The 26,281-nt window shown below is 51.6% G+C and overlaps 1 protein-coding gene across 1 annotated transcript in view; it reads left to right on the top strand.

Annotated features, from left to right (window-relative positions):
* LOC132388507 (NACHT, LRR and PYD domains-containing protein 3-like) overlaps nt 1-19,661 on the top strand; it is a 59,903-nt gene extending 40,242 nt beyond the window's left edge. Inside the window, exons 9-14 of the mRNA XM_059960878.1 lie at nt 12,813-12,899; nt 17,581-17,751; nt 17,907-18,077; nt 18,233-18,403; nt 18,559-18,726; nt 18,891-19,661. Of these exons, the coding sequence (XP_059816861.1) occupies nt 12,813-12,899; nt 17,581-17,751; nt 17,907-18,077; nt 18,233-18,403; nt 18,559-18,726; nt 18,891-18,978 (856 nt within the window). The 3' untranslated portion in view covers nt 18,979-19,661. The remainder of the gene's footprint in view (nt 1-12,812; nt 12,900-17,580; nt 17,752-17,906; nt 18,078-18,232; nt 18,404-18,558; nt 18,727-18,890) is intronic.
* The last annotated feature ends 6,620 nt before the right edge of the window (nt 19,662-26,281 follow it).

Below are 26,281 nucleotides of genomic sequence, written 5' to 3'. Positions count from 1 at the left end.
CCATCCCCTTCCTCTTGTGGAATCTCTTAACCACCCCCTTCCTCCTGTGGGATCTCTCCTCCCCATCCCCCTTCCTCCTGTAGGACCTTCCTTCCCCATCCCTCCACCTTCTCAGGGATTTCTCTCCACAGTCCACCTTCGTCCTGTGGTTTATATCTTCCCCATCCACTTTTCGCCGGTGGTATCTCTCTCTCCCATCTCCCTTCCTGGGGGAAATCTCTTCGCTATCCCCCTTATTCCTGCAGGATCTCACTTCCCCATTCCCTTCCTCCTGTGGGATCTCTCCTCCCCATCCCCCTTTCTCATGTAGGACCTCACTTCCCCATAACCCTTCCTCCTGTGGGATCACTGTTCCCCATCCCCCTTCTTACTCTGCGATCTCTCTTCTCCATCCCCCTTCCTCCTGTGGGATCTCTCTTCCCCATCCCCCTTCCTAATGTAGGATCTCTCATCCCCAAACCTCCTTCTTCTCTGGCATTTCTCTCCCCCATCCCCCTTCCTCTTGTGGATTCTCTTATCTGGATCCCCAGCCCACTTTCTGCTGTGCGATATCTCTTCCGCATCCTGCTTCCTCCAATGGGATAACTCTTCAGCATTCCCCTTCTTACTGTGGGATCTCTCTTCCACATCAGTCTTCCTCCTGTGTGATCTCTCTTCACCATCCCCCTTATTCCTGTGGGACCTCACTTCCCCATCACCCTTCCTCCTGTGGGATCTCTCTTCTCCATCCCACTTCCTCCTGGGAGATCTCTCTTCCCCATCCCCCTTATTCCTGTGGGATCTTCTTTACCCATCTCCCTTCCTTATCTGGGATATCACTTCCACATCCCACTTCCTCCCCTGGGAACACTCTCTTCGCCATAACCCTTCCTCCTGTGGGATCTCTCTTCCCCATCCCCCTTCCTCCTGTAGGATCTCTCATCCCCAATCCACCTCCTTCTCTGCCATTTCTCACCCCCATCTCCCTTCCTCTTGTGGATTCTCTTATCTAGATCCCCAGCCCACTTTCTCCAGTGGGATCTCTCTTCCGCATCCTGCTTCCTCCTACGGGATAACTCTTCACCATCCCCCTTCCTACTGTGGGATCTCTCTTCCACATCAGTCTTCCTCCTATGTGATCTCTCTTCACCATCCCCCTTATTCCTGTGGGATCTCTCTTCCCCATCCCCCTTCCTCCTGTGTGATCTCTCTTCACCATCCCCCTTATAACTGTGGGATCTCTCTTACCCATCTCCCTTCCTTATCTGGGATGTATCTTCCTCATCACACTTCCTCCTCTGGGATCTCTCTTGCCCATCCCCCTTCCACCTGCGGGAGCTCCCTTCCCAATCCACTTCCTCCTGTGGGATCTCTTCCCCATCCCGCTTCCTCCTGTGGGATCTCCCTTCCCCATCCCCTTCCTCCTGTGGGATCTCACCCCAATCCCACTTCCTCCTGTGGGATCTCTCTTCCCAATGCCCTTATTCCTGTGGGATCTCTCTTCCCCATCCCCCTTCCTCCTATAGGACCTCCCTTCCCCATCCCTCCTCCTTCTCAGGGATTTTTCTCCACAGTCCATCTTCCTCATGTGGTTTATATCTTCCCCATCCACTTTCCTCTGGTGGTATCTCTCCTTCCATCTCCCTTCCTCCTGGGGGAAATCTCTTCACTATCCCCCTTATTCCTGTAGGATCTCTGTTCCCCATCCCCCTTACTCCTGTGAGATCTCTCTTACATCTCCCTTCCTCCTGTGTGATCTCTCTTCACCATCCCCCTTATAACTGTGGGATCACACTTACCCATCTTCCTTCCTTATCTGGGATGTATCTTCCTCATCACCCTTCCTCCTCTGGGATCTCTCTTCCCCATCCCCTTCCTCCTGTGGGATCTCTTCCCCATCCCCTTCCTCCTGTGGGATCTCTCTTGCCCATCCCCCTTCCTCCTGTAGGATCTCTCTTCCCCATCCCCTTCCTCCTGTGGGATCTTGCTTGCCCATCCCCCATCCTGCTCTGGGATCTCTCTTCCCCATCCCCCTTCCTCCGGTGGTATCTCTCTCTCCCACCCCCTTCCTCTGTGGGTTCTCTCTACACCATCCCCCTTCCCTCTGTGGGATCTCTCTTCCCCATCCCCAATCCTCCTGTGGGATCTCTCTTCCCCATCCCCCTTATTCCTGTGGGATCTTTCTTACCCATCTCCCTTCCTTATCTGGGATATCTTTTCCACATCCCCCTTGTTCCTGTGGGATCTCTCTTCCCCATCCCCTTCCTCCTGTAGGATCTCTCATCCCCAAACCTACTCCTTCTCTGGCATTTCTCTCCCCCATCCCCCTTCCTCCAGTGGATTCTCCTATCGAGATCCCCAGCCCCCTTCCTATAGTGGGATCTCTCTTCCACATCAGTCTTCCTACTGTGGGATATCACTTCCCCATCTCCATCCCTTCTCTGGGATCTCTCACCCACATCCCCCTTCCTCCTGTGGGATCCTTCTTCCCATTCCCCTTTCTGTTGTAGGATCTCTCTTCCCGATCCCCCTTATAGCTGTGGGATCTCACATTCCCCTTCCACCTTATTCTGTGGGATCTCTCTTCCCCATCCCCCTTCCTGTTGTGGGACCTCTCTTCCCGATCCCCCTTATAGCTGTGGGATCTCTCTTACCCATCTCCATTCCTTATCTGGGATGTATCTTACTCATCGCCCTTCCTCCTCTGGGATCTCTGTTGCCCATCCACCTTCCTCCTGGGGGATCTCTACACCACCCCCCTTCCTCCTGTGGGATCTCTCTTCCCAATGCTCTTATTCCTGTGGGATCTCTCTTCCCAATCCCCCTTCCTCCTGTAGGACCTTCCTTCCCCATCCCTCCTCCTTCTCAGGGATTTCTCTCCATAGTCCACATTCGTCCTGTGGTTTATATCTTCCCCATCCACTTTTCGCCGGTGGTATCTCTCTCTCCCATCTCCCTTCCTCCTGGGGGAAATCTCTTCGCTATCCCCCTTATTCCTGCAGGATCTCACTTCCCCATTCCCTTCCTCCTGTGGGATCTCTCATCCCCATCCCCCTTCCTCCTGTGGGATCTCTCTTCTCCATCCCACTTCCTCCTGTGAGATCTCTCTTCCCCATCCCCCTTCCTCCTGTAGGATCTCACTTCCCCATTCCCTTCCTCCTGTGGGATCTCTCCTCCCCATCCCCCTTCCTCCTGTGGGATCTCTCTTCTCCATCCCACTTCCTCCTGTGAGATCTCTCTTCCCCATCCCCCTTCCTCCTGTACGATCTCTCTTCCCCATCCCCTTCCTCCTGTGGGATCTCTCTTCCCCATCCCCCTTCCTCCTGTGGGATCTCTCCTCCCCATCCCCCTTCCTCCTGTGGGATCTCTCTTCCCCATCCCCCTTCCTCCTGTACGACCTCTCTTCCCCATCCCCCTTCCTCCTGTGGTTTATCACTTCCCCATCCACTTTCCACCGGTGGTATATCTGTCTCCCATCTCCCTTCCTCCTGGGGAACTCTCTTCGCTAACCCACTTCCTCCTTTGGGTTCTCTACCCAGTCCCCCATTCTGCTGTGGGAACTCTCCTCCCCATCCCCATTCCTCTGGTGGTATCTCTCTCTCCCATCTCCCTTCCTCCTGGGAGAAATCTCTTCACTATCCCCCTTATTCCTGTAGGATCTCTGTTCCCCATCCCCCTTACTCCTGTGAGATCTCTCTTGCCCATCTCCCTTCCTCCTGTGTGATCTCTCTTCACCATCCCCCTTATAACTGTGGAATCACACTTACCCATCTTCCTTCCTTATCTGGGATGTATCTTCCCCATCCTCCTTACTGCTGTGAGACCTCTCTTACCCATCTCCCTTCCTTATCTGGGATCTCTATTCCGCATCCCACTTCCTCCTGTGGGATCTCTCTTCCCCATCACTTTACTCCTGTGGGATCTCTCTTATCCACCCCCTTTCCTACTTAGGGATCTCTCTTTCTCATCCCCTTCCACCTGTGACATCTCTCTCCCCACCCCCCTTCCTGTAACGGGAGCTCTCTTCCAAATCCGCTTCCTCCTGAGGCATCTCTCTTCCCCATCTCCCTTCCTTCTCTGGGATCACTCTTCCCCATCCCCTTCCTCCTGTAGGACCTCTCTTCCCCATTCCCTTCCTACTCTGGGATAACTCTTCCACATCCCGCTTCCTCCTGTGGGATCTCTATTCCCCATCCCACTTCCTCCTGTGGGATCTCTCTTCCCCATCCCCCTTCCTCCTGTGGGATCTCTCTTCCCCATTCCCCTTCCTCCTGTAGGACCTCTCTTCCCCATCCCCTTCCTTCTGTGGGGTAACTCTTCCACATCCCCCTTCCTCCTGTGGGATCTCTCTTCTCCATCCCACTTCCTCCTGTGAGATCTCTCTTCCCCATCCCCCTTCCTCCTGTACGACCTCTCTTCCCCATCCCCTTCCTCCTGTGGGATCTCTCTTCCCCATTCCCTTCATCCTGTGGGATCTCTCTTCTCCATCCCACTTCCTCCTGTGAGATCTCTCTTCCCCATCCCCCTTCCTCCTGTGGGATCTCTCTTCCCCATTCCCCTTCCTCCAGTAGGACCTCTCTTCCCCATCCCCTTCCTTCTGTGGGATAACTCTTCCACATCCCCCTTCCTCCTGTGGGATCTCTCTTCCCCATCCCACTTCCTCCTGTGGGATCTCTCTTCCCCATCCCCTTTCTCCTGGAGGACCTCTCTTCCCCATCCCCCTTCCTCCTGTGGGATCTCTCTTCCCCATTCCCCTTCCTCCAGTAGAACCTCTCTTCCCCATCCCCTTCCTTCTCTGCATTAACTCTTCCACATCCCCCTTCCTCCTGTGGGATCTCTCTTCCCCATCCCACTTCCTCCTGTGGGATCTCTCTTCACCATTCCCCTTATTCCTGTGGGACATCACTTCCCCATCCCCCTTCCTCCTGTGGGATCTCCCCTCCCCATCCCCTTCCTCCTGTGGGATCTCTCTTCCCCATCCCCCATCCTGCTCTGGGATCTCTCTTCCCCATCCCCCTTCCTCCTGTGGGATCTCTGTTCCCCATCCCCCTTCCTCCTGTGGGGTCTCTCTTCCCCATTCCCCTTCCTCCTGTGGGGTCTCTCTTCACCATCCCCTTTCCTCCTGTGGGATCTCTCTTCCCCATCCCCTTCCTCCTGGAGGACCTCTCTTCCCCATCCCCTTCCTTCTCTGGATTAACTCTTCCACATCCCCCTTCCTCCTGTGGGATCTCTCTTCCCCATCCCACTTCCTCCTGTGGGATCTCTCTTCCCCATCCCCCTTCCTCCTGTGGGATCTCTCTTCCACATTCCCCTTCCTCCTGTAGGACCTCTCTTCCCCATGCCCTTCCTTCTGTGGGGTAGCTCTTCCACATCCCCCTTCCTCCTGTGGGATCTCTCTTCTCCATCCCACTTCCTCCTGTGAGATCTCTCTTCCCCATCACCCTTCATCCTGTACGACCTCTCTTCCCCATCCCCTTCCTCCTGTGGGATCTCTCTTCCACATTCCCTTCATCCTGTGGGATCTCTCTTCTCCATCCCACTTCCTCCTGTGAGATCTCTCTTCCCCATCCCCCTTCCTCCTGTGGGATCTCTCTTCCCCATTCCCCTTCCTCCTGTAGGACCTCTCTTCCCCATCCCCTTCCTTCTGTGGGGTAACTCTTCCACATCCCCCTTCCTCCTGTGGGATCTCTCTTCCCCATCCCACTTCCTCCTGTGGGATCTCTCTTCCCCATCCCCTTCCTCCTGGAGGACATCTCTTCCCCATCCCCTTCCTTCTCTGGATTAACTCTTCCACATCCGCCTTCCTCCTGTGGGATCTCTCTTCCCCATCCCACTTCCTCCTGTGGGATCTCTCTTCACCATCCCACTTATTCCTGTGGGACATCACTTCCCCATCCCCCTTCCTCCTGTGGGATCTCCCCTCCCCATCCCCTTCCTCCTGTGGGATCTCTCTTCTCCATCCCACTTCCTCCTGTGAGATCTCTCTTCCCCATCACCCTTCCTCCTGTACGACCTCTCTTCCCCATCCCCTTCCTCCTGTGGGATCTCTCTTCCACATTCCCTTCATCCTGTGGGATCTCTCTTCTCCATCCCACTTCCTCCTGTGAGATCTCTCTTCCCCATCCCCCTTCCTCCTGTGGGATCTCTCTTCCCCATTCCCCTTCCTCCTGTAGAACCTCTCTTCCCCATCCCCTTCCTTCTGTGGGGTAACTCTTCCACATCCCCCTTCCTCCTGTGGGATCTCTCTTCCCCATCCCACTTCCTCCTGTGGGATCTCTCTTCCCCATCACCTTCCTCCTGGAGGACCTCTCTTCCCCATCCCCTTCCTTCTCTGGATTAACTCTTCCACATCCCCCTTCCTCCTGTGGGATCTCTCTTCCCCATCCCACTTCCTCCTGTGGGATCTCTCTTCACCATCCCACTTATTCCTGTGGGACATCACTTCCCCATCCCCCTTGCTCCTGTGGGATCTCCCCTTCCCATCCCCTTCCTCCTGTGGGATCTCTCTTCCCCATCCCCCATCCTGCTCTGGGATCTCTCTTCCCCATCCCCCTTCCTCCTGTGGGATCTCTGTTCCCCATCCCCCTTCCTCCTGTGGGGTCTCTCTTCCCCATTCCCCTTCCTCCTGTGGGGTCTCTCTTCACCATCCCCTTTCCTCCTGTGGGATCTCTCTTCCCCATCCCCTTCCTCCTGGAGGACCTCTCTTCCCCATCCCCATCCTTCTCTGGATTAACTCTTCCACATCCCACTTCCTCCTGTGGGATCTCTCTTTCCCATCCCCTTCCTCCTGGAGGACCTCTCTTCCCCATCCCCATCCTTCTCTGGATTAACTCTTCCACATCCCACTTCCTCCTGTGGGATCTCTCTTCACCATCCCCCATATTCCTGTGGGACATCACTTCCCCATCCCCCTTCCTCCTGTGGGATCTCCCCTCCCCACCCTCTTCCTCCTGTGGGATCTCTCTTCCCCATCCCCCATCCTGCTCTGGGATCTCTCTTCCCCATCCCCCATCCTGCTCTGGGATCTCTCTTCCCCATCCCCCTTCCTCCTGTGGGATCTCTGTTCCCCATCCCCCTTCCTCCTGTGGGGTCTCTCTTCCCCATTCCCCTTCCTCCTGTGGGATCTCTCTTCTCCATTCCACTTCCTCCTGTGAGATCTCTCTTCCCCATCACCCTTCCTCCTGTACGACCTCTCTTCCCCATCCCCTTCCTCCTGTGGGATCTCTCTTCCCCATTCCCTTCACCCTGTGGGATCTCTCTTCTCCATCCCACTTCCTCCTGTGAGATCTCTCTTCCCCATCCCCCTTCCTCCTGTGGGATCTCTCTTCCCCATTCCCCTTCCTCCTGTAGGACCTCTCTTCCCCATCCCCTTCCTTCTGTGGGGTAACTCTTCCACATCCCCCTTCCTCCTGTGGGATCTCTCTTCCCCATCCCACTTCCTCCTGTGGGATCTCTCTTCCCCATCCCCTTCCTCCTGGAGGACCTCTCTTCCCCATCCCCTTCCTTCTCTGGATTAACTCTTCCACATCCCCCTTCCTCCTGTGGGGTCTCTCTTCCCCATCCCACTTCCTCCTGTGGGACATCACTTCCCCATCCCCCTTGCTCCTGTGGGATCTCCCCTCCCCATCCCCTTCCTCCTGTGGGATCTCTGTTCCCCATCCCCCTTCCTCCTGTGGGTTCTCTCTTCCCCATTCCCCTTCCTCCTGTGGGGTCTCTCTTCACCATCCCCTTTCCTCCTGTGGGATCTCTCTTCCCCATCCCCTTCCTCCTGGAGGACCTCTCTTCCCCATCCCCTTCCTTCTCTGGATTAACTCCTCCACATCCCCCTTCCTCCTGTGGGATCTCTCTTCCCCATCCCACTTCCTCCTGTGGGATCTCTCTTCCCCATCCCCTTCCTCCTGGAGGACCTCTCTTCCCCATCCCCGTCCTTCTCTGGATTAACTCTTCCACATCCCACTTCCTCCTGTGGGATCTCTCTTCACCATCCCCCTTATTCCTGTGGGACATCACTTCCCCATCCCCCTTCCTCCTGTGGGATCTCCCCTCCCCACCCCCTTACTCCTGTGGGATCTCTCTTCCCCATCCCCCATCCTGCTCTGGGATCTCTCTTCCCCATCCCCCTTCCTCCTGTGGGATCTCTGTTCCCCATCCCCCTTCCTCCTGTGGGGTCTCTCTTCCCCATTCCCCTTCCTCCTGTGGGATCTCTCTTCCACATCCCCCTTCCTCCAGTAAGACCTCCGATCCCCATCCCTCCTCCTTCTCAGGGATTTCTCCCCACAGTCCACCTTCCTCCTGTGGTTTATATCTTCCCCATCCACTTTCCTCTGGTGATATGTCTCTCTCCCATCTCCCTTCCTCCTGGGGGAAATCTCTTCGCTATCCCCCTTATTCCTGCAGGATCTCTGTTCCCCATCCTCCTTACTGCTGTGAGACCTCTCTTACCCATCTCCCTTCCTTATCTGGGATCTCTATTCCGCATCCCACTTCCTCCTGTGGGATCTCTCTTCCCCATCACTTTACTACTGTGGGATCTCTCTTATCCACCCCCCTTCCTACTTAGGGATCTCTCTTTCTCATCCCCTTCCACCTGTGACATCTCTCTCCCCACCCCCCTTCCTGTAACGGGAGCTCTCTTCCAAATCCGCTTCACCCTGAGGCATCTCTCTTCCCCATCTCCCTTCCTTCTCTGGGATCACTCTTCCCCATCCCCTTCCTCCTGTAGGACCTCTCTTCCCCATCCGCTTCCTACTCTGGGATAACTCTTCCACATCCCGCTTCCTCCTGTGGGATCACTCTTCCCCATCCCACTTCCTCCTGTGGGATCTCTCTTCCCCATCCCCCTTCCTCCTGTGGGATCTCTCTTCCCCATTCCCCTTCCTCCTGTAGGACCTCTCTTCCCCATCCCCTTCCTTCTGTGGGGTAACTGTTCCACATCCCCCTTCCTCCTGTGGGATCTCTCTTCTCCATCCCACTTCCTCCTGTGAGATCTCTCTTCCCCATCCCCCTTCCTCCTGTACGACCTCTCTTCCCCATCCCTCCTGTGGGATCTCTCTTCCCCATCCCACTTCCTCCTGTGGGATCTCTCCTCCCCATCCCCCTTCCTCCTGTGGGATCTCTCTTCTCCATCCCACTTCCTCCTGTGAGATCTCTCTTCCCCATCCCCCTTCCTCCTGTACGACCTCTCTTCCCCATCCCCTTCCTCCTGTGGGATCTCTCTTCCCCATCCCCCTTCCTCCTGTGGGATCTCTCCTCCCCATCCCCCTTCCTCCTGTGGGATCTCTCTTCCCCATCCCCCTTCCTCCTGTACGACCTCTTCCCCATCCCCCTTCCTCCTGTGGTTTATCTCTTCCCCATCCACTTTCTACCGGTGGTATATCTGTCTCCCATCTCCCTTCCTCCTGGGGAACTCTCTTCGCTAACCCACTTCCTCCTTTGGGTTCTCTGCCCAGTCCCCCATTCTGCTGTGGGAACTCTCCTCCCCATCCCCATTCCTCTGGTGGTATCTCTCTCTCCCATCTCCCTTCCTCCTGGGAGAAATCTCTTCACTATCCCCCTTATTCCTGTAGGATCTCTGTTCCCCATCCCCCTTACTCCTGTGAGATCTCTCTTGCCCATCTCCCTTCCACCTGTGTGATATCTCTTCACCATCCCCCTTATAACTGTGGGATCACACTTACCCATCTTCCTTCCTTATCTGGGATGTATCTTCCTCATCACCCTTCCTCCTCTGGGATCTCTCTTCCCCATCCCCCATCCTGCTCTGGGATCTCTCTTCCCCATCCCCCTTCCTCCTGTGGGATCTCTCTTCCACATCCCCCTTCCTCCTGTAGGACCTCCGATCCCCATCCCTCCTCCTTCTCAGGGATTTCTCTCCACAGTCCACCTTCCTCCTGTAGTTTATATCTTCCCCATCCACTTTCCTCTGGTGGTATGTCTCTCTCCCATCTCCCTTCCTCCTGGGGGAAATCTCTTCGCTATCCCCCTTATTCCTGCAGGATCTCTGTTCCCCATCCTCCTTACTGCTGTGAGACCTCTCTTACCCATCTCCCTTCCTTATCTGGGATCTCTATTCCGCATCCCACTTCCTCCTGTGGGATCTCTCTTCCCCATCACTTTACTCCTGTGGGATCTCTCTTATCCACTCCCCTTCCTCCTTAGGGATCTCTCATTCTCATCCCCTTCCACCTGTGACATCTCTCTCCACACCCCCCTTCCTGTAATGGGAGCTCTCTTCCAAATCTGCTTCCTCCTGAGGCATCTCTCTTCCCCATCTCCCTTCCTTCTCTGGGATCACGCTACCCCATCCCCTTCCTCCTGTAGGACCTCTCTTCCCCATCCCCTTCCTACTCTGGGATAACTCTTCCACATCCCGCTTCCTCCTGTGGGATCTCTCTTCCGCATCCCACTTCCTCCTGTGGGATCTCTCTTCCCCATTCCCCTTCCTCCTGTGGGGTATCTCTTCCCCATCCCCCTTCCTCCTGTGGGATCTCTCTCCCCCATCCCCCTTCCTCCTGAGGGGTCTCTCTTTCACAACCCTCTTCCTCCTGTGGGATCTCCGTTCCCCATTCCCCTTCATCCTGTGGGATCTCTCTTCCCCAACCCCTTTCCGCCTGTGGGTTCTCTCTTCCCCATCCCCCATCCTCTTGTGGGATCTCACTTCCCCATACCCCTTCCTCCTGAGGGATCTCTCTTCCCCATCCTCCTTTGGGATCTCTCTTCCCCATCCCCCTTCCTCCTGTGGGGTCTCTCTTCCACGTCCAACTTATTCCGGTGGGGTCTATCTTTCGCATCCCTCTTCCTCCTGTGGGGTCTCTCTTCCCCATCTTCCTTCCTCCTGTGGGATCTCTCTTCCCCATCTCCCTTCGTACTGTGGGCTCTCTCTTCCCCATTCCCCTTCCTCCTGTGGGGTCTCTCTTCCCCATCCCCTTCCTCCTGTGGGATCTCTCTTCCCCATCTCCCTTCCTCCTGTGGGCTCTCTCTTCCCCATCCCCCTTCCTCCTGTGGGGTCTCTCTTCCCCATCCCCTTCCTCCTGTGGGGTCTCTCTTCCCCATCCCCCTTTCTCCTGTGGGCTCTCTCTTCTGCATCCCGATTCTCCTGTGGGATCTCTCTTCCCCGTCCACCTACCTCCTGTGGGAACTCTCTTCCCCGTCCCCCTTCCTCCTGTGGGATCTCTCCTCCCCGTCCCCCTTCCTCCTGTGGGATCTCTCTTCCCCATCCCTCTTCGTCCTGTGGGATCTCTCTTCCCCATCCCCTTTCCTCCTGTGGGGTCTCTCTTCACCATCCCCCTTCCTCCTGTGGGATCTCTTTCCCCCATCCCCCTTCCTCCTATGGAGTCTCTCTCCCCCATCCCCCTTCCTCCTTTGGGGTCTCTATTCTGCATCCCCCTTCCTCCTGTGAGATCTCTCTTCCCCATCCCTCTTCCTCCTGTGGGATCTCTCTTCCCCATCCCCCTTCCTCCTGTTGGGTCTCTCTTCCCCATCCTCCTTCCTCCTGGGGGATCTGTCTTCCCCATCCCCCTTTCTCCTGGGGGATCTATTTTCCCCATCCCTCTTGTGGGATCTCTCTTCCCCATCCCGCTTCCTCCTGTGGGGTCTCTTTGCAACATCCCCCTTCCTCCTGTGGGATCTTTCTCCCCCATCCCCCTTCCTCCTGTGGAGTCTCTCTCCCCCATCCCCCTTCCTCCTATCGGATCTCTCTTCCCCATTCCTCTTCCTCCTGTTGGCTCTCTTCTCCACCCCCCTTCCTCCTGGGTGATCTCTCTTCCCCATTCCCCTTCCTCTTGTGGGATCTCTCTTCCCCATCCCCCTTCCTCCTGTGGGGTCTCTCTTCACCATCCCCCTTCCTCCTGTGGGATCTCTCTCCCCCATCCCCCTTCCTCCTGTGGAGTCTCTCTTCCCCGTCCACCTTGTGGGATCTCTCTTCCCCAGCCCCCTTCCTTCTGTGGGGTCTCTCTTCCCCATCACCCTTCCTCCTGTGGTATCTCTCTTCCCCATCCCCCTTCCTCATATGGGATCTCTATTCCCCATCCCCCTTCCTCCTGTGGGATCTCTCTTCCCCGTCCACCTTCCACCTATGGGATCTCTCTTCACCATCCCCCTTCCTCCTGTGTGGTCTCTCTTCCACATCCCCCTTCCTCCTGTGGGATCTCTCTTCCCCATCCCCCTTCCTCCAGTGGGATCTGTCTTCCCCATCCCCCTTCCTCCAGTGGGATCTGTCTTCCCCATCCCCCTTCCTCCTGTGGGATCTCTCCTCCCCATCCCCCTTCCTCCTGTGGGATCTCTCCTCCCCATCCCCCTTCCTCCTGTGGGATCTCTCTTCCCCATCCACCTTCCTCCTGTGGGATCTCTCTTCCCCGTCCCCCTTCAACCTGTGGGATCTCTCTTCCCCATCCCCCCTTCCTCCTGTGTGATCTCTCTTCCCCATCCCCCTTCCTCATGTGGGATCTCTCTTCCCCATCTCCCTCCCTCCTGTGGAATTTCTCTTCCTAATCCCCTTCCTTCTGTGGGGTCTCTCTTCACCATCCCTTTAGCTGGGGTCAGTCTATTTCACTGTGTCCCATTGACATTTCTGCATTTCTGTGTGGAACATTTTGTTGAGCCATCTGGAAATGAGAGAGAATATGTGGACTTTACAGGGTCACACTGACAGACTACATTTTCGACATTCGTCGAATACCCTGGAGCTGGGCAGTGAGGGTCATTGACAGTGATGGGAACTCCGATCAGTGATTTACTGAAGGGTTTAATGTTTCCTGAAATATCCGAGTGAGAGAAATTCCCTCAGATCCACGGTTTGAATCACTTTGTTCATCAATCTGTCTGTTTGTGTTTAGACTTGGGGAGAACGACTTGGGAGATTCAGGAGTGAAACTGGTGTCTGGGGCTCTGAGGAACCCGGAGTGTAAAGTACAGAAACTGGGGTAAGTACCAGACTGTGGGAGATTGTGTTTACAGTCACTGGGAGTCTGACACTGAACATTACTGTGATCAGTAGAAACAAACAAACATAGAAATCATACAGGACAATACAGGCCCTTTGGCCCACAAAGCTGTGCTGAACATGTTTCTACCTTAGAATTACCTCGGTTTTACACATAGTGCTCTATATTTCTAAGCTCCATGTAACCATCCTGGAGTTTAAAGATCCTATCGTTTCCGCCTGCACCACCGCTGCCAGCAGCCCATTCCACACACTCACCACTCTCTGTGTAAAAAATCTTACCCCTGACCTCTCCTCTGTACCTACTTCCAAGCATCTTAAAACTATGCCCTCTCATGCTAGCCATTTCAGCCCTGGGAAAAAGCCTCTGACTATCTGCATGATCAATTCCTCTCATTATCTTGTACACCACTATCAAATCACCTCTCATCTTCCGTCACTCCAAGAGAAAAGGCCGAGTTCACTCAACCTATTCTCATAAGGAATGCTCCCCAATCCAGGCAAAATCCTTGTAAATCTCCTCTGCACCCTTTCTATGTTTCCCACATCCTTTCTGTAGTGAGGCGACCAGAACTGAGCACAGTACTCCAAGTGGGGTCTGACCAACGTCCTGCATAGCTGCAACATTTCATCATAAAACAATTATAGCATGGAAACAGGCCATCTCGGCCCTTCTAGTCCGTGCCGAACGCTTACTCTCACCTAGTCCCACCGACCTGCACTCAGCCCATAATCCTCCTTTCCTGTCCATTTACCTATCCAATTTTACTTTAAATGACAATACCGAACCTGCCTCTACCACCTCTACTGGAAGCTCATTCCATACAGCTCCCACTCTCTGACTAAAGAAATTCCCCCTCGTGTTACCCATTTAACTTTTGCCTCCTAACTCTCAAATCATGTTCTTTTGTTTGAATCTCTCCTACTCTCAATGGAAAAAGCCTATCCACGTCAACTCGATCTATCCCTCTTAAAACCTCTCAACTCTTAAACGTTACTTCTCGACTCTTAAACAATCCTACAACTGATGAAGGCCAATACACTGTATGCCTTCTTAACTCTAGAGTCAACCTGCATAGCAGCTTTGAGTGTCCTATGTACTCGGACCCCAAGATCCCTCTGATCCTCCACACTGCCAAGTCTTACCATTAATACTATATTCTGCCATCATATTTGACCTACCAAAGTGAACCACTTCACACTTATTTGGTTTGAACTCCATCTGCCACTTCTCAGCACAGTTTTGCGTCCTATCAATGTCCCGTTGTAACCTCTGACAGCCCTCCACACTATCCACAACACCCCAAACCTTTGTGTCATCATCAAATTTACTAACCCATCCCTCCACTTCCTCATTTATTGTGATTTATAAAATTCACAAAGACTTGGGGTCCCAGAACAGATCCCTGAGGCACTCCACTGGTCACCGGCCTCCATGCAGTATATGACCCATCTACAACCACTCTTTGTCTTCTGTGGACAAGCCAGTTCTGGATCCACAAAGCAATGTCCCCTTGGATCCCATGCCTCCTTACTTTCTCAATAGGCCTTGCATGGTGTACCTTATCAAATGCCTTGCTGAAATCAATATACACTGCAACTTCTTCCTTCCTTCATCAATGTGTTTAGTCACATCCTCAACAAAATCATTCAGACTCGGAAGGCACAACCTGCCATTGACAAAGCCATGCTGTCTATTCCTGATCATATTTTGCCTCTCCAGATGTTCATAAATACTACCTCTCAGGATCTTCTCATCAACTTACCAACCACTGAAGTAAGACTCCCTGGCCTATAATTTCCTGAGCTATCCCTACTCCCTTTCTTGAAAAAGTGAAAAACATCCGCAAACCTCCAATCCTCCGAAACCTCTCAGATCCTCAGTGATGATGCAAAGATCATCGTCAGAGGCTCAGCAATCTCCCCTCTCCCTTCCCACAGTAGCCTGGGGTACATCCCTTCATGGCCCTGTGACTTATCCAACTTGATGCTTTCCAAATGCCCCAGCACAGTTTCTTTCTTAATATCTACATTCTCAAGCTTTTCAGTCCACTGCAATTCATCCCTACAATTGCCAAGATCCTTTTCCATCATGAATGCTGAAGCAAATGATTCATTAAATACCTCCGCTATTTCCTCCGGTTCCATACGCACTTTTCCATTGTCACACTTGTTTGGTCCTATTCTCTCACGTCTTATCCTCTTGCTCTTCACATACTTGCAGAATGCTTTGGGGTTTTCCTTAATCCTGTCTGCCAAGGCCTTCTCATGGCCCCTTCTAGCTCTCCTGATTTCATTCTTAAGCTCCTTCCTGCTAGCCTTATAATCTTCCAGATCATATCATTACCTCATTTTTTGAATCTTTAGTAAGCTCTTTTCTTCTTGACTAGAATTACAAAGGCCTTTGTGCACCATGGATCTTGTACCCTACCATCCTTTCCATGTCTCATTGGAACGTACCTACTCAGAACCCCACGCAAATATCCCCTGAATATTTTCTACATTTCTTCGGTATGTTTCCCTGAGAACATCTGTTTCCAATTTATGCTTACAGTTCCAGCCTGATAGCCTCATAGTTCTCCTTACTCCAATTAAAGGTTTTCCTAACTTACCTAATCCTATACCTGTCGAAGGGTATGGTAAAACAGACAGAACTGTGATCACTATCTCCAAAATGCTGTCCCACTGAGAGACCTGATACCTGGCCTGTTTCATTTCCCAATACCAGATCAAGTACAGCCTCCCCTCTTGTAGGCTTATCTACATATTGCGTCACAAAACCTTCCTGAACACACCTAACTAACTCCACCCCATCAAAACACCTCAATCTAGGGAGATGCCAATCAATATTTGGGAGATTAAAATTTCACACCTCAACAACCCTGTTATTATTACTCCTTTCCAGAATTTGACTCCCTATCTGCTCCTCGATGTCCCTGTTACTGTTGGGTGGTCTATACAAAACACCCAGTAAAGTTATTGACCCCCTTCCTGTTCCTAACTTTCACCCACAAAGACTCCGTAGACAACCCCTCCATGACATCCTCCTTTTCTGCAGCCGTGCCTCTATCTCTGGTTAACAGTGCCACGTCCCCACCTCTTTTGCCTCCCTCCCTGTCCTTTCTGAAACATTTAAAGCCTGACACTTGAAGTAGCCATTCCTGCCCCTGAGCCATCCACGTCTGTCTAATGACCACAACATCATAGCTCCAAGAGCAGATCCACATTCGGAGCTCATCCACTTTATTCATCATACTCCTTGCATTAAAATGGACACATCTCAAATGATTGGACTGAATGTGTCCCTTCTCTATCTCCTGTCTATCCTCCCTTTCGCATTCTCTCCAAATTTTCTCTATTAGTGAGCCAACCTTCCTCTCCTCCATCACATCAGCTCATTTCCCACCCCCAGCAATTCTATTTAAACTCTCCGCAACAGCCTTAGCAAACCTTGCTGCCAGGATATTGCTCCCCCCCCCCCCCGGGATTCCAGTGCAACCCGTCCTTTCTGTGCAGGTCACACCTGCTCCAAAAGAGGTCCCAATGATCCAGAAATCTGAATCCCTGCCTCCTGCTCCAATCCCTCAGCCACATGTTTATCCTTAACCTCATCCTATTCCTATTCTCACTGTCTAGTTGCACAGGCAGTAATCCTTTTTCTGAACTTACATCCTAACGCCCTGTAGTCTGTTTTCAGGACCTCTTCCCTTTTCCTACCTATGTTATTTGGAACAATATGTACCACGACCTCTGGCTGTTCTCACTCCCACTGCAGGCTATCTTGGATGCGATCTGAAAATCCCGGAGCCTGGCACCTGGGAGGCAAACTACCATCATTCATGTGTTTCATTCCTGCATCCAAAGAATCACCTGTCTGACCTGCTAACTACAGAATCCCCTATCTCTACTGCCATCCTCTTCCTTTCCCTGCCCTTCTGAACCACAGGGCCAGACTCTGTGCCAGAGACAAGTCTACTGTTGCTTCCCCACCACCCTCCCCCCCCCCTCCCGAGGCCGTCCCTCCCTCCAGCAGCACATGATCAGGAGTACTTATTGTCAAGGTGTACAGCCACTGGGGTACTCTCTAGTATCTCCTTCTTGCTCTCTAGTGCCTGCTTGTTGCCCTTCCTTCTCCTGACTGTGACCCACTTCTTCAGTCTCCCGTGGCCCCGGAGTGACCACCTGCCTGTAACTCCTCTCTATCACCTCCTCGCTCTCCCTGACCAGACGAAGGTCATCGAGCTGCATCTCCAGTTCCCTAACTCCGTCCCTAAGGAACTGCAGCTCGATACGCCGGGTGCAGATGTTGCCGTCCGGGAGGCTGGGAGTCTCCAGGATCTCCCACATCTGACACCGAGCACAGAAACCCAGCCTCACACACATACTCTCTGTCTGTATTGTAAACAGATAACCTACCTCGCCTCGACCCTTTATCGCCAAAGCCCCGTTGAGCCAAAGCCTTCCTACTCTGTCTCCCGCTCCTCTGACGCTCGCTCTGTAAATCTGTCTTCCTTTTAAACTCTTCTCGCTGTTCCCACTGGCCGACTTGCGCAGTCGTGCTGAAGAAAAAATATCAGTAATTGTGTTACTGATAAACAACGGGGATTTGTACCATCTCCTGTCTCTCTGTGTCCTTCACCCTCACTCTCTCTCATCTCCAGGCTGAGGGAGGTCGGTCTCACAGATTCTGGTGCCGAGGATCTCGCCTCCGCTCTCAGTACAAACCCATCACTGACGGGGCTGAGCCTGAGTTATAATAAACTGGGAGATTCAGGAGTGAAACTGGTGTCTGCGGCTCTGAGGAAGTCAGAGTGTAAAATACAGAAACTGGGGTAAGTACCAGACTGTGGGAGATTGTGTTTACAGTCACTGGGTGTCTGACACTGAACATTAATGTGATCAGTAATCGTGTTACTGATAAACACTGGGGATTTGTACCGTCTCCTGTCTCTCTGTGTCCTTCACCCTCACTCTCTCTCATCTCCAGGCTGAGGGATGTCGGTCTCACAGATTCTGGTGCCGAGGATCTCGCCTCCGCTCTCAGTACAAAACCATCACTGACGGGGCTGAACCTGGGTGATAATAAACTGGGAGATTCAGGAGTGAAACTGGTGTCTGCGGCTCTGAGGAAGTCAGAGTGTAAAATACAGAAACTGGGGTAAGTACCAGACTGTGGGAGATTGTGTTTACAGTCACTGGGTGTCTGACACTGAACATTAATGTGATCAGTAATTGTGTTACTGATAAACACTGGGGATTTGTACCGTTTCCTGTCTCTCTCTGTCCTTCACCCTCACTCTCTCTCATCTCCAGGCTGAACAATGTCGGTCTCACAGATTCTGGTGCCGAGGATCTCGTCTCCGCTCTCAGTACAAACCCATCACTGACGGAGCTGAACCTGAGTGATAATAAACTGGGAGATTCAGGAGTGAAACTGGTGTCTGCGGCTCTGAGGAACCGGGAGTGTAAAATACAGAAACTGTGGTAAGTACCAGACTGTGGGAGATCGTGTTTACAGTCACTGGGTGTCTGACACTGAATATTAATGTGATCAGTAATTGTGTTACTGATAAACACTGGGGATTTGTACTGTCTCCTGTCTTTCTATGTCCTTCACCCTCACTCTCTCTCATCTCCAGGCTGAACTATGTCGGTCTCACAGATTCTGGTGCCGAGGATCTTGTCTCCGCTCTCAGTACAAACCCATCACTGACGGAGCTGAACCTGAGTGAAAACTCTCTGACAGACGGATCTGTCCCCGGTCTCCGCCGCCTCATACTGACCCTCCCGAGTCTGAAGTGGATCTGGTGAGTGTTTTTGTTAATGTTCAATGTGATAAAATATCAGCGGATCCGCGGGTTTTCTGGTGATATTTGTCTGTGAGTGTTGTTGAAACATTAACCCCGGTCCCCTGTTACTGACACTGTTGTGTAATCTGTTTATTTCATCTTTATTCTCCCATCTGTTTCAGGCTGTTGGTGAATCAGTTCAGTGAGACCGGGAAGAAGGAACTGAGATCTCTGCAGGAACCCAGACCCGGACTGACAGTGGATCTGTGAACATCCGAATGTGTGAACATCCCCGCCCGCGGGATGGGGACATTTGGCCGACTCCCCGCCCTCCCCTTTAACTCCCGCCCTTACCTTTAACGCCGCCTTTAACGGCCGCGCGCCGGGGCTGATTCCCGACGGTTTTAACTGGACCGGCTCAAGCCTCGCGCTGTGTGCGTCGCTCGGAGAGGTCCCGCAGTGACGTGTTTCCGCCTGTTGCCCGGCGGGGCAGCTTCCGCCGGAAGTGCGTGTACGAGACTCCCCACGTGGCACCCCGGGGAATTACCCGGACGGGAAGAGCCCGGGGGTCCGGGGCTCAGTCTGGGACACCAGTGTCCCGGGGTGGGGGGGATGATCCCGGGAGAGAATCCTTTTGCCCCCTTTGCTGAGGACGGTGTATTCGGCAGCCTGGCCCATATAATGATGTTAAATTGACAAATCCCTCGGCAGTGACCCTGGATCTGCAGCGATCCCGGACACGGCCCTGAAGTGTGATTTTATAATCATCGGTTCCCCGATGCAGAGTGACGGTGAGAAACGGGACTGATTATTCAACCGGTCACCCGTTGTCGCCGGTCAGTTAATTGTGTCTGACTGTGAGTGAGTCGGGAGCAGCTTATTTATTCCCGCACGTCAGCAGCTCACACATTGTTTAATTACATTTGTCTTGATGAAATCAATAAACCACTGTAACTTCCTGTCTTGGTGTTGGACTTGAGTCTCATTAGAGGTTCTTTGATGAAATAACAGGCAGGATAGACAAAAGAAATACAGTGGATGCTGTTTGCTTGGATTTTCAGATGGTCTTTGACAAGGTCTTCCACATGAAGCTGCTGAACAAGATCACACCTCATGGTATTACAGGAAAGATACTAGCATCGGTCGAAGATTGGTTTACTGGCAGGAGACGGCCAGAACAATGCAAACCGATTCTGTTTGCTGCCGGTGGCGAATGGCGTTCCGCTGGGTCGGTATTGAGACCGCTTCTTTTCATGTTAAATCTGAATGATAGGGATGACGGAATTGATCCCTTAGTGAGGAACTTTGCAGTTGATACAAGGATAGGTACGGGACATGTAGTTTAGAGCAAAGCAGGAGTCTGCAGCAGGTCTTCGGTAGGTTTGGAGAACATGCAACGAAGTAGCAGATGAAATACAGTGTATGCGAGTGTACGGTCATGTACACTTGTTAGAAGGAATAAGGGCGTAGTAAGACAATTAAATGGGAGTAAATTCAAAAATCGGAGAGGCATAGGTGCTTGGGAATCCTTGAGCAGGAGTCCCTAAAGTTTTGCTTGCAGATTGTGTTGATGAAGGATGACAACTGTAATGTCAGCATATCAGATCAAGGTTGTGACACTATTGTTTTAAAACGCATTGGTCAGATCGCTCTTGGTGTTTTGTGAACAGTTTCCGGCCTTCTATCTGAGAAACAGATGTGCTCGTATTGGAGGGGGATCCGGAGAAGGTTCGCGAGAATGATTCCAGTAACGAATGAGGAGCGATAGATAGCTTTGACCCTGTACTCGCTGGTCTGGAAGAAAGAGAGGGGATCTGATTGAAACCTATTAAATATTGAAAGGCCTCGACAGAGTGGCCATGAAGAAGATACACCCTGTACTGTGTGAGTCTGGGACCAGAGGCCACGGCCTCAATATACAGAGCACCCACTGAGAGCAGAGATGAGGAGGAATTTCTTTAGTCAGGGAGTGGTAAATCTTTAGAATTCATTGCCACGGTCGGAGTAGACACCAGGTCACTGAGTGTATTTTAAATGGATGTTCAAGGGTTATGGGGATAAGGCAGGAGAATGGGGTTGAGAGATAATCAATTGGACTCGAAGGAATGGCGGAGCAGACTTGATTGGCTGAGCAGCCCCTGTATGATATCTCATGGCTCATGGTCTGAAGAAGAGGCCAGTGAAGTTGCATTTGGGTTCGCATATTGTTAGGGTATCCACGCCTGGATTATTGTATTCAGTTTTGGTCAGTCTGCTATAGGAGAGAGGACGTCAAGTTGGAATGAGTGCAGGGGAGATTTACGAGAATGGTTCCGGCACTCGAGGGACTGAGTTCTGGAGAGAGGTTGGACAGGTTGGGACTTCACACCTTGAAGTGCAGGAGATTGAGTTGACCTTATGCAGGTGTTCCAAACTATCAGTGTACAGAAATGGGGAATGTGTGCAGTCCTTTTCCCCACCTTTGTGGAATCAGCAACCAGAGGCTACCAGCTTAAGGTGAGAGGGAATTGATTTAATAGGGATCCCAGGGGAAAATTATTAACCCACTCTCTCTTCCGGTTCATTGTTTAACTAACACGATGAGCGCACTCCCAGGTGTGGAGCAACACCTCATATTACATCCGGGTAGTTTACAACATGATGGCGTGATCATCGGTACCTTTACCTTCTACCTCCATCTATTCTTTTCATCAACCCACACGGCCGTCTCCTCCATTCTGTCTTCTCACTTCTCTCTTCTCCACTGCGGATCGACTCCCTTTGGTTCCTCTTTTACTTCCTTTTCTCCCCATTGTCCGCTCTCATTTCCGATCAGATTCCTTCTTTTCCGTCCTTTACATTTACCACCTCACAGCGTCTCAGTTCATCTCCCACCTCGCCCACCCACTCACCTTCGCTCTTATCTGGCTTCACCTATCACCTACCAGCTTGGGCTCTTTCCAGTCCCCGCACCATCTTATTCCGGCTTCTCCCCACTTCCAGTCCTCATGAAGGGTCTCGGCAGGAAATCTCTGCTTTGCTTTATCCCCTCTATAGAAGCTACCGGACCTCCTGACTTCCTCCAACATTTTGTGTCTGTGACTCTGCATCTCCAACATCTGCAGAATCTCATCGGGATGGAGAGCAGAATGCAGAGACTACATCGGGTCTCACTGATGTCGAGGAAAACCTGGAAAACTGGAAACAGCAGATGATCCCAACAGGCACGATGTTGAAAAGTTGCCTCAGATGGAAGGTTCGTTTCGGACCCTAACTCTTGGTGAGGAGTGTAGTTTGGGGCAGGTCTAGTACTTCATCCACGTGCAGAATTGGCTTCCAGCACTCTCCACCCTGCCTTATCGCCGCAAACCTCTCACTTTTGTGGACAACACTGCCACTTGGCGGTGATTTGCCGCAATAACAGGAGCCCCTGATTTGTGGACTCCATTGTCACCAGGTGGCGCTCTGCCGCAATAATTCTGAGAGACAGAAAAGTGACGCTTCAGCCTGCTGAAATGTTTATTCAAGATTCAGGGTTGTTTAATTCCATTTTCAGCAGACAAATGTGATGGAGGTCGAAATAATTCTTACTCCAGCACCAATGCAACACAACAACACAATAGTTAAAACATATCTCCACAGCTTACATACTGTGCACGGTTTGATTGCATGTTCATAAAGTGAATAAAAACGGGGTGGGTGAGGAAGGATAACTATCGTTCACACTGTCAGAGGGTTGGGTTTACCAGGAGACAAAGACTGCAGGGACGAGAGGTTTTCTTTTGACTAATACACTGTGTGTGGACCACGCTGGCAATTCTGGTGTTGTGACCCGAATAGAGACAAACACCACGCTGTCCACTCCACCAACAACATGGCACAGCCGGACACATAACAGGGGACTTTACAGTGGGTCGGGCAGCATCTGCGGTTGGAAATGGACCGTCAAAATTTCAGGCCGAGACCGTCGCTCTGGACTGAGAGTGGAGGGGAAATAGTCAGAGAAAAGAGGTGTGGTGTGGGGATGGGCAAGAGCTGGAGAGTGAGAGGTGGATCCAGGTGAGGGGGGAGGTTGGAAGGTGGAAATAGTGACAGGGGTGGGAGGTGAGTGGTTGGGCAACACGGGGCTGCAGAAGATTGAAAATAATTCCACAGAGGATTAACAAAGTGGTTAGAGAGTATTTGTTATAGAGAGTGCAATGAGGATTCACCAGACTGATCCCTGGAGTGGTGGGTCATCATATGAAGAAAGATCAAATGCGATAACCCTTTCATTTAGAGAATCGAGGACTGAGAGGTGAACACATTGAAATGCACAACATCATTAACGGTTGAACCAGGGATCCCAGTCTCTGAAAAAGGGGGTGTACAGTCCGGGACTGAGATGAGGGGAAATGTCTCCACTCCGAAGGAGATGAATGTCCGTAAATCCCCACCACAGAAGTAGAATCCCCTACCTGGAGATTCTACACCCTCCAACCCGATACAATCTCTTTCTAACGAGTTTATTTAATATTTTACTAAAAAAGTAACACATCCCTACTACCAACAACACACACAAAATGCTGGTGGAACACAGCAGGCCAGGCAGCATTTATAGGGAGAAGCGCTGTCGACGTTTCGGGCCGAGTCCCTTCGTCAGGACTGACTGAAAGGAAAGAAAGTAAGAGATTTGAAAGTAGTGGGGGAGGGGGAAATGCGAAATGATAGCAGAAGACCGGAGCGGGTGGGATGAAGCTAAGAGCTGGAAAGTTGATTGGCGAAAGTGATACAGAGCTGGAGACGGGAAAGGATCATGGGACGGGAGGCCTCGAGAGAAAGAAAGGGGTTAAGGAAGCACCTGAGGGAGATGGAGAACAGGCAAACAACTAAATATGTCAGGGATAGGGTAGGAAGGGGAGGAAGGGCATTAACGGAAGTTAGAGAAGTCAATGTTCATGCCATCAGGTTGGAGGCTACCCAGCCGGTATATCAGGTGCTGCTCCTCCAACCTGAGTGTCTCGAAGCTCTTCGCTTCTTTTTGGATTCCAGACCTAACCAATTCCCCTCTACCTCCACTCTCCTCCGTCTAGCGGAATTAGTTCTTACTCGCAATAATTTCTCCTTTGGCTCCTCCCACTTCCTCCAAACCAAGGGTGTAGCCATGGACACCCGTATGGGTCCCAGTTATGCCTGCCTTATTGTTCGCTGTGTGGAACAATCCATGTCCAAGTCTGTACGGGTATCCATCCCCCTCTTTTCCTTCGCTACATCGACGACTGCATTGGCGCTGCCTCCTGCACGCATGCTGAGCTCGTTGACTTCATTAACTTTGCCTCCAACTTTCACCCTGCCCTCAAATTTACCTGGTCCATTTCCGACTCCTCACTCCCCTTTCATTATCTTTCAGTCGCCATCTCTGGAGACGGCTTATCTACTGATATCTACTATAAGCCTACAGACTCTCACAGCTACCTGGACTATTCCTCTTCCCACCCTGTCTCTTGCACAAATGCTATCCCCTTCTCGCAATTCCTCCGTCTCCGCCGCATCTGCTCTCAGGATGAGGATTTTCATGCCAGGACGAAGGAGATGTTTTTCATTTTAAACAAAGGGGCTTCCCTTCTTCCACCGTCAACTCTGCTCTCAAACGCATCTCTGCCGTTTCCCGCACATCTGCCCTCAACCCATCCGCTCGCCACCCCACTCGGGATAGGGTTCCCCTTGTCTTCACCTACCACCTCACCAGCCTCCAGGTCCAAAGTATAATTCTCAGTAACTTCCGCCACCTCCAATGGGATCCCACTACCAAACACATCTTTTCCTCCCCTCCCCTTTCTGTTTTCCGCAGGGATCGCTCCCTACGCCACTACATTGTCCACTCGTCCCCCCCCCCCCATCCCTTCCCACCGATCTCCCTCCTGGCACTTGAGGGCAGGGTGAAAGTTGGAGGCAAAGTTCAAGCTGATTCTGGATCCACCGTGCAAGGTCTCCTTGGATTCCATCTCTCCTTACTTTCCCAATGTGCTTTGCATCGGGAACCTTATCAAACGCTTCACTGCAATCCAAATACACTACATCTGCTGCTCTACCGTCATCAATATGTCAGTTACATTCTCGAAGAATTAAAACAGGCTCGTGAGGCACGGTCTGCTCTTGACTAAGCCATGCTGACTATTCCTTATCAGGTTATGTCTCTCCAAATGTTCATAGATCCTCTCAGGTTATTTTCCAACAAATTGCCCAGCACTGAAGTATGACTCACTGGTCTATAATTTCCTGGGTTATCTCTTCTACTTTTCGTGAACAAGGTAAGAAAATTTGCATCCCTCTAATCTTCGGGTAATTCTCCCGTCCCTATTGATGATGAAACGATCATAACCAGAGGCTCAACAATCAGCTCCCTCAATTCGCACTGTCGCCTGAACAATATCTTGTCCGGTTCTGGCGAATGGTCTGACTTACTGCTTTTCGAAGCTTTTCGGTATGTTGTTACTATTGGGGTATATATGAAAGACAGCCAATACAGTTTCTGCCCCCTCCCCTTCTGTTCTGTAGTATTAACACGAATGGGGGTAATGTTGTTTGAATGGTAGTAATCAGTCATATCCAACTTCACTCGCGATCTGCATAGTACCCCAGCTTTATAAAACAGTCCCAAGCTAAATCGTCAATCACTTTCGAAGAATGAATATTGAAGAAGTAGGGAATATTTCTAAAACAGAGCAGAACGCAACAGTATCTTTGGTACAATATTTTGCAATCAGCTGCTGCTAACAAATGGTGTCAAATCGATCAAACATAAAAGTGATAGTGAACCGAACAGAATATTCAGTGGCTACAACTCTCAGGACAGAGACCACACTGTATAGCGGGGTGATTTCCAAGAAAGTCACGGGTCAGTAATAATAGCTGAGCTGCAAGGTTTGATCTCCAGGATGGCTGTAGGTAGATCGCCGATTGCATGGACATGAAGTGCCAAGTAGAGCACGTGGAGGGGCCGCAGGATCCCAATCCCTGTGTAGTTGGATTTTCAGAAGGCCTTTGACAAGGTACCACACGATGCTGCTTAACAAGCTACGGTCTCATGGTATAACTGGAACGAATGTAGTGTGGATAAAGCAATGGCTGAAAGAATGGGAATATTTCTGTTTGGCTGCCGGTAGCGTCCCACAGGGGTCTGTGTTGGGCCCGATTCTTTTCACATTAAATGTCAATTATTTGGGTGATAAGATTGATGGCTTTGTTGCAAAGTTTGCAGACGATATGACGATAGGCGGAGGAGAAAGTAGGTTGTAGGAAGTAGAGAGGGTACAGAAGGACAAACAGGTTAGGTGAAAGGGCAAAGAAATGGCAGATGGAATACGGTGTTGGGGAGTGTATATTTGTAGAGGAAATGAAAGGATAGGGTATTTACTAAATAGAGAGAAAACACAAAAACCTGAAGCGCAAAGAGACTTGGGAGTGCATTTGCAGGATTCCTTAAAGTTTAAGTTTCAGGTTGTGTATGTAGTGGGGAAGGCAAATATAAGGTTAGCATTCATTCCAAGGGGAATTGACTATAAAAAAGGATGTAATGTTGATGTGATTGCAGACAGAGACAGCGACAGTATGG

The sequence above is a fragment of the Hypanus sabinus genome, unplaced genomic scaffold (assembly GCF_030144855.1).
Source record: "Hypanus sabinus isolate sHypSab1 unplaced genomic scaffold, sHypSab1.hap1 scaffold_337, whole genome shotgun sequence".
Classification (NCBI taxonomy): domain Eukaryota; kingdom Metazoa; phylum Chordata; class Chondrichthyes; order Myliobatiformes; family Dasyatidae; genus Hypanus; species Hypanus sabinus.
This window is presented reverse-complemented; position numbering and strand designations above follow the sequence as displayed.